The sequence below is a fragment of the Drosophila tropicalis genome, unplaced genomic scaffold, assembly GCF_018151085.1.
Source record: "Drosophila tropicalis isolate 14030-0801.00 unplaced genomic scaffold, ASM1815108v1 contig_4, whole genome shotgun sequence".
Classification (NCBI taxonomy): Eukaryota; Metazoa; Arthropoda; class Insecta; order Diptera; family Drosophilidae; genus Drosophila; species Drosophila tropicalis.
This window is the reverse complement of record NW_027172862.1, coordinates 3,220,062-3,228,272: the sequence shown is the minus strand read 5'-3', so window position 1 is coordinate 3,228,272 and position 8,211 is coordinate 3,220,062. Positions and strand designations below refer to the sequence as shown.

General features: G+C 38.4%; 1 protein-coding gene and 1 long non-coding RNA gene across 5 annotated transcripts; one reads left to right on the top strand and one right to left on the bottom strand.

Annotated features, from left to right (window-relative positions):
• Positions 1-1,741: 1,741 nt before the first annotated feature.
• LOC137573431 (uncharacterized) lies at positions 1,742-2,968 on the bottom strand. Of its 4 annotated transcripts, none has more exons than XR_011031874.1 (5): positions 2,849-2,968; positions 2,575-2,782; positions 2,304-2,451; positions 2,087-2,232; positions 1,742-1,952 (listed from the first exon to the last, which is right to left on the bottom strand). It is a non-coding gene; the product is annotated as an uncharacterized lncRNA (long non-coding RNA). The 4 variants fall into 4 exon arrangements; XR_011031875.1 differs by having other exon boundaries at positions 2,286-2,451; positions 2,575-2,758; XR_011031876.1 differs by having other exon boundaries at positions 2,087-2,205; positions 2,286-2,451; positions 2,575-2,758.
• Positions 2,969-3,985: 1,017 nt separating this feature from the next.
• eIF4E7 (eukaryotic translation initiation factor 4E7) lies at positions 3,986-5,955 on the top strand. The gene is made up of 3 exons (XM_068285112.1): positions 3,986-4,276; positions 4,374-4,756; positions 4,820-5,955. Exons 2-3 carry the CDS (start codon positions 4,381-4,383, stop codon positions 5,515-5,517), a joined length of 1,074 nt encoding a protein of 357 aa, XP_068141213.1. The 5' UTR covers positions 3,986-4,276; positions 4,374-4,380; the 3' UTR covers positions 5,518-5,955.
• The last annotated feature ends 2,256 nt before the right edge of the window (positions 5,956-8,211 follow it).

Sequence of the window (8,211 nt, the reverse complement as noted above, 5' to 3'; positions counted from 1 at the left end):
GCGTGTGTGTGTGTGTGTATATTTACAACAAACATGCAGAGAGTTAAAAACTAAGCAAACAAAACCGAAAATCTAACACGAAGCCTTCCATGTTTTTTGTTAATTAAAATTGGCATGCCAGCCAGTCAGCCAGAAAGGAAGCGACAGCAGCTGGGCGAACAAATGTGAGAGAGAGTAAAAGAGAGATGAAATTTTTGCATTTTCATCAGGTTTTTTAATTTTTTTTTTTTTTTGTTTTGTTTTGTTTTTGCGACCAAACAAAACAACATTCTGTGGACCAGGTCAACGGCAAAATCGAAATAAATAGCCTTACAATGAACAATAGAATTGACCGAAATAACAAGCAAATATTGGTTTTAAATATGGCTGAAAATTCGCTTTTTGCTTCTGTTAACTACATATTTAATTACATGCCAAATGAGGAGAAACGAAAAAGTAATTTCGATACGTAATACCAAGGGATGTATGATTTATGCATATTAACTTGCATGTTAACAAAAAAATAGTTGGTAAAATGCACTGCAAACTTGGAGCGTAGTCCTTACAGACTTTGAACAGGACACAAATAAGTATTTCAAAAATATTCAAGATAGAAATTTTCAAAATGACAAAAGATTTTGGGATCTATAGCTAAAGACAGAAGGAGAACATCCTTTCTGTTTCATTGACAGCCAGAAACAATGCGAACCACGCCCCCGCACTTAACACTTTACGCCGCTTTCGGCCATAAAGTTACCGAAAAGGCAGCTTGGGGATTAAACATTGGACTCGGAGTGAAGACGAAAGAGAAGGAGATGCTAAAACATTGCACAACAGACATAAAATGAGCAAAAGACGGCCCCAATGCCCGATGCCAACCACCGCTTGTGCCAGATTTGCTTTTAAAAAGCGCTCAGGGATTGGGCCACCGGCTGTAAGCAGTAAGTCAGAGGAGTCCAAAATCCCTCCAACCACCCTAAACACACACACACACACACATACATCATTCCACACTCTTCAGCTCTTGCCAACCTGGCCCACTCACTGGGGCTCTGTACTGTTGTACAGAGTGCTGCTCCTTTTCTCATATACAAATGCGCTTTTAACTTAAATGACAGTCCAACGGGGAGCTGCAAACTAAAGCTGAAGCCATTCCATGGTCCTGGAAAATACGCATTGCAATTTTTTACACAAAACCCTCCGAATTGGCAACGTCCTTCATTCATCGTCCCTTCCACTCACCATCTTGCTTCGTGTATTACAACAATTTGATGTAAATATTGTATTAGTCGGGGCCAAAGTGTTGAGTAAATTTATTGGCAGCACATAAATCGCTTTCTTGAATGAGGTTTTGCCTGTTTCTTTTGCCATTGCCGTTGCTTTCCCCGCCGCCCCCCCCTCCTCCCATTTTCTTGATACTTTCTTTATTTTTTATGCTGATTTTCATGTTGTTGGGTATGAGCAAAATGAAAAATTAACCACTTGAAAAAAGGTAAATTTATGCCCTCCCTTCGCAAGAAGTTGGCCTTTTCGCATATATGCGAATCTGATCTCAAAATGGTTTCCTTAAACCTATTAAGATTGATTTTTTTAAGGTACTGAATAATAACAAATAGACTGAGTAGATTTATATTATCCAGCAATAGAAAACCATCTTCAAGTAAGACTTTCACTTGCACATCATATACTCGACGAAGGATTAAACTCGAATCTGTTGATTAGTTCAAATGGATTGATTAACTTAGACTTTCAATCGTTCTATCGGTCTCTAACTTCTCTGCGTATACGTCATAAATTTATTTGAAAAAAAAAATAATAAAAAATAAAAAAAACATTGTCAAAGGTTCAGATCCTGAAGATACCTAGACAAATATTTGTTTCTTTGACTTTGAAAATGTTTCATTTCCACTTCATAGAGCAGATGGATGGCGGAGCATTGGGAAGGGGTCTGGGAGGTGTAGATGGTAGATGGTCTGGAACCGAAATGAAAGTTTGTTCAATAACATTCGACACACGAGCAAAGGCAAACAAAAAAAGAGAAAAAAAAAAAATGTTGCCATTAGTTAAAGTTTGGATTTCTATTTCGATTTCATCTCGTTTTCCCCACCTATGCATCTCACTAGTTCTGCTCACACATTTTCCTAGTTTTTGTCCCATTCGCTTGCTCTCGCTCCTTCCGTGTCATAACAAGTTTTGTATGTAGCGAAAGCAACTTTATCCCAAATTCTACTCGATATGTGGAAGAAGTGCAGGCTAATAATAAGAAATGCGTGAAGTGTAGCGCCAACTCGAATTCGTATGCTTACCCAAACCCAAACCCTTACCCAAACCCAAAGCGAGACCCGTGAACCCAGTTCCAGCAGGGTGCGCAAATATTTATTTTGAAACTTGCCAAGTTCTTGCCTCCATAACCGCCCCATACACACACATACATACATACGTTTCTTGTTCTGGTCAGTTTTTTTCAGCACTCTAAAACGAGAAAAGACTCAATTTGTAAAAACCAAAAAATAAAAAACAAAAATGGAAGAACTAAGGGTTGAGTTGACCTCATGTTACCCTGTAATAGCTGCGAGTTCAAAATGTTAAACTTACCTTTCTATAGTGGCCCTGTTAATGAGATACACAATGAATGATGACCAAACTATAGCAGCCCTGGTGTCACAGGGTTGACCAATTGGGGAATGATTAAAGCCAGATGCCACAGAAATTCAACTGATTTCCTTTTTTTTTAACATAGATGGTTGGTTTTTGTGGTTCTTTCACTGTGTCCTTTTAACTGATTGTGAGACATAGAAAATGACTTGAAAGTATTTGCTTTAAATTAACATGAGTTTAATTTATGAAATTCATCATTTCTATTGCTTACATTTTGGCCACACGACAACAGTCCGTCTGTCCGTCCATCCGTCTGGATCGAGGCAATGTCCTCCTAGACCGTAAGACCTACAGAGCTGAAATTTCTAATCTAATATTTGTGACATTTTTCATATTTGTTGTAAACCCAAAACTTCAAACTTTGATCAATATCGGGTGACTATATCATACAGCTTCAAAAGGTACAATCGATGCAAAATAGTGACCTTTTTCAAAGACTTTGTTATTTTCTTAGCTATTATGATGAATGAATTGCGTCAAATTCGATCAAGATCGGGTGACTATATAATATAGCTCCCATGGGAACGATCGGTGGAAAACAGTGACTTTTGCTAATAACTTTGTTACTTTTAACGCGATCGTAATAAAAGTTAATATTTAACAGCTTCCATAAAGTATATATATTTTTGATCAGCATGAGAAGCCGAGTCGATATAGCCATGTCCGTCCGTCTGTGCAAATCAACTTCACGCCGCCATCTTACGAGCTATCGGGATGAAACTTGGTATTTGAGCTACTTATAGCCCGAAGCAGATAAAGTATGAAAATTGTCAGGATCGGACCACTATATCATATAGTTCTAGAAGAAACATAGATGAAGAAATTGGAGTACCTTTATGAAATTTACCAATATGATAGTTTTAAATATCAAAAATCAGATCCCGAAATTTCAATGAGATCGGATAAATAGAACACAAGTTACAGTCAATAGAAGTCGCTGCACTTCTACGTCATTGCTTGAAATCCACAGAGCAGCTGAGCACATGCATACACACACAGACGCTACGCTACATAAACTGTATGTGTATGCGTGCCATTCGCAGCATGGGGAAGAAGAAGAAAAAGTAGAAATTATATTTGGAAGAGTTTGTCTGTGCATTGATACAAAAAAATAAATTTGGAACAAGTAAAAATATTATGGCCAAGGACTGCAAGGGAATATAAACTTCGGCATAGCCGAATTTGACTTCTTTGATAATTTTCTAACTTTGATATCTTTCTTGAATAATCGTTTTTTATTTGTCATCACTAGGGTTAGCCAGATCTGAAAATCAGAAAACCAAGTAGGCGACGATTACAAACTTCAAACATCTAATTGTCATCCTGCTTGCTGAAATAAATTTCAAGTTCAGTTTCAGTTGTGCCTTTGCCGGAGCTCGTTGTGCCAGATGATAAACAAATTTCGAGTTATTTTCACATTTTCAGTTTATCCTGTAGAAAACATTAATGAGTGTAGTGTATTAAGAACGGCAGCAACAGAGCTGAAACAAAACGTAAAAAATAAAGTTATCTAAATTAAAATCGGTACAAGAAAATAACATTTTCGATGTAAATGCCGACTCGGCACATCACGGTAACTATCAACTTTTATAGCGGCATTTAAAGTAAACAAACAAAATAAAAACAAAAAGAAAAAGCGGTAAGTATCCTTGTCCATAGCCTTGCACCTTTGCCCCCAAATCCCAATCAACCGCCCATCCTGCAATTACTTTTTACGTTTCACACGCTCCTTCCAGAAGCAAGATGTATCCCAATAGTTTCTATAAAATGAAGAATTTTGCCAATCCCAAGACGATGTTCAAGTCATGCGTCAATAACGATGAGCAATTCAGCACGGAGCCGGTGGTACCGTCCACAAATGGGACTCGCATGGTTAGGTCCTCATCGATAAGGGGTGGTCCAAAGTCTGGATCGCCGCAAAACGCACAGAACTGTTTCGGGGCCGGCTATCCAAGTGCCACCAGTACTCCGGAAACGAGCACGTCCAGGCATAAGAATCTCCATTCGACATCATCATATACTAATACTGCTAATGGTAGCGGCAATGGATCCGGTGCCATCTCAGGAAGCGGTAGCAATGGTGGGAATATTGGGTTTGGTTCTCTTGCTGGCTCAGAAGGTGCGGAAGGATCAATCATTTCTGCTAGCCTAAAATTCATGTATTTTTTGTTGCTTTCACCAGATTCTATCTCACGCTCACATTCGGCCTGCTCAAATGCAGACGATGTGCCCAGCACATCAATGGCCTGTGGAGTTGGAGCCGGAGTCCCAATGACAGACTTTTATGGCAATGCGTCAGGAGAACAACCAGCTGAACAACAGGAGCCGGCTGAGCCGCATCATCCATTACATAGCAACTGGACTTTGTGGTACTTGGAGAACGATCGCAGCAAATCCTGGGAGGATATGCTTCACGAAGTGACTAGCTTCAATACAGTGGAGAATTTCTGGAGCTTGATCAATCATATTAAGCCACCATCGGAAATCAAATTGGGCAGCGATTATTGTCTATTCAAGAAGGGTATACGACCAATGTGGGAGGATGATGCCAATGTTCATGGCGGGCGCTGGGTGATTAATTTAAACAAGAGCACACAAAATGATCTCGATCATTTCTGGCTCGACACGATGCTCTGCTTGATCGGCGAATGCTGTGACTATTCCGATGAACTTTGCGGAGCTGTGGTCAATATCAGGGGCAAGAGCAACAAGATTTCCATCTGGACCGCTGACGGTGGCAATGAGGCTGCCGCTCTCGAAATCGGTAATAAACTACGCGAAAGCCTTCGCATGGAAACTGGCTATGTTCTGCAATATCAGTTGCATAAGGATACCATGGTCAAGCAGGGCTCCGCTGTCAAGTCGATCTACACCCTATAAGTACCAAACAAGAAAAAAAAAAAAAGAAAGTAACAAAAGCTATAAACGAACATCAAAAAGGATCAACAATCTCACGCATATACACAAACAGATCAACACTAACATTCCATTCGTTTTATTATTGCTATATATACACACTTCTTTTTTTTTTTCTTTGAAGAATGCATTTTTAGATCCTGAATCGCCCGATAGCCCTCCCATCCCCCAAGTCTTGAGCTCTTAGTATTGTCAAAATTCTTCCACACTAGAAAAAAACCACACATTTTTCGGTCTTTCCCAAATTGATATAGTTAAATTATGTTAAATTTATTCAGGGATCTAAAAACATTGCGAGGAAGTCGATGTGCTTGAAATTTTTTAGTTGTTATTACTACGACACAAAAAAAAACTTCACAAATATGTCAAAATAAACTCTATTTGGGCAACATCATAACAGAATCAGCACGATCAATGTTTTGAAATGATTTTAATCTACTTACACGCATCGGGGTCACCACCAAGCAAACAAAAGAGGAAGACTAAAATCTCATCCGCCAGGATAAAATGAAAACGAAACATTTGTGAGAGTATAAACTGAATTCCTCGTACGAATTGAAAAACGATAAGTGAGAGCTTCAACGTTTCTTTTGCCCATTATGCTATGTAAATGTTGCTCCGCCATATAAGCCAATTGAGCCGAGATGAACCTGACAAGTTACAAGCTGATCGAGAATATGTATACGCATTTCTACTCGAAAATGGAAAACTCAAATCGAAACTGAATACCAAACTTCATGTGCATGTTGCTGACAATGGTTTTTCTGTGTGGTTTGGCTATTTTAGTTAATTTTTTTTTTTTTTTATTTTTTTCTTCTCGGCTGACTATTTCTTCTTTTGAGTGGGCGAGAAACATGGTGGCAGCGCGTGGGGCGGGGGGGGGGTCACATTGTTTGGACGGACTTATTTGGCACATGCCATCACAAAAACTTGGCCGCGCTCAATTGTTTGATTTATTGACGTTTATTGGCAGTTGGCATTTTATTGTGACTATTTTTTTCAGGTCAGGTGCTTTGTGTGTTGTGTGTGTGTGTGTGTGTGTGTGTGTGTGATGTGTGTGTATATGTAAGTTTGTTTCGATTTTGGTTGCTGTTTCGGTTTCGGTTTCTGTTCTTGCTACAGTTGGCTGTTAGCTTGTTCCTTTCGCCTTTGTCGTTGTCGTTGACCATTTTACTTCCATTTGATTGGTTTTTATGTGCTTAATGTGTATGCCTGTGTGTGTGTGTGTATGTGTGTGTGTGTGCCTGGTCAAGAGAGTTGGGTCGAGAAAATGTTCGGACTCTTACATTGAGGCAGGATCAAAGCGCTTTGTCAATCCCTTTTATTTCATTTAGCTGCCAAACCATATGGTTAACATAAATTTATAACCTCAACTAAATAGGCTAAATGTGTACGAGTATTTTGGCCCTTGATTTATGGCATACAATTTCATTTTATTATACACATACATTTCAGTCAAAGTGGTAGTCGGCGGTCGATGTTCGTGGTCCTAAATAAGTTGTAACTTACAAAAAATTGATTAAACACTTTAACCAATTTTTATTACCCTCAGATTGGTCATTGCCAAAAATTAATGCAGGAGGAGGAGTAAACTGAATGTCCACTCGTTTGGCTTCGCCCCTTTGAGATTAAAAGAGATAACCCCCAATCAATAACAATTAATCACTTTCTTATATTGATAATACTGATCTAGACCAAGCAGTGCGACTTTTTGAACGAGGTATCCTTTACCATTGACGGAATCTTTTCATGACTTGAAAGCCTTCGCGGCTTTTGCAAACGGAATCATGTTAACCATTAACCATTATAAAAAGTGATTGAGAATGGCTAGAAATGAAATTGTATAGCTTGGGAAATCATTATCCATTGTCAGTATCCTTAAAAGGTATGATAGGTAGGTGTTCAGAGCCCCACCAAACTCATAATGGGGGCCTAGTAAGTCTTGAATGAATTCCAGCAGTTTTATCATTGAAACAACAATCATTTTCGGAAATAAATTTTCAAAATTCAAACTATTCTCAATTTATGGGCACTTTAATGTTAAAAATAACAAAATTTTAAGTTTTTTCTATATGTTAAGTTTTTTAAAATATTCAAAGATAAAGAACCAAATCATTTCATTTTCATTTTTATGGTTTTATGTTATGAAGGCGTATACTAATTATTCTGAAGGCCTTAAAACATGCCACTCTAGGAAATCTGAAAGGACTTTATTATTTACACTTGCCTGTGATTGGGATTAGCTTCTTTTTTTGTTGTGTTCATAAGATGCATGGAGAAGTAATTAATCAATGGAAGATACTTTTTCACTAGCAACGAACATCATAACTCTGCTTACAACTTACAACAACTTGTTAACGTTTTCTTCTTAAGCTTGATTAGCAAGAATTTCTTTCAGTCTCAAATGCCAAAACTTTGATGGCAACCCTTCCTGGTCATAACAATTGACAAAGGGGAGAATCTTGCTCTTCAAAACAGTCAAGAGAAAAAAGAAGAAAAGGGTGGAAAAAAAATGAATAGAAAAGCAAATTTACCTTTAAGCTGCCAACTACACTCCAGACATTCATGGATTTGCTTCTTTTTTCTGCAGTTGTTTTTCTTGTTTTGTTCAGAGGTGTCCTTCTGCCTGTGCCCACAGTTCCGGACCCACAGGTGGCA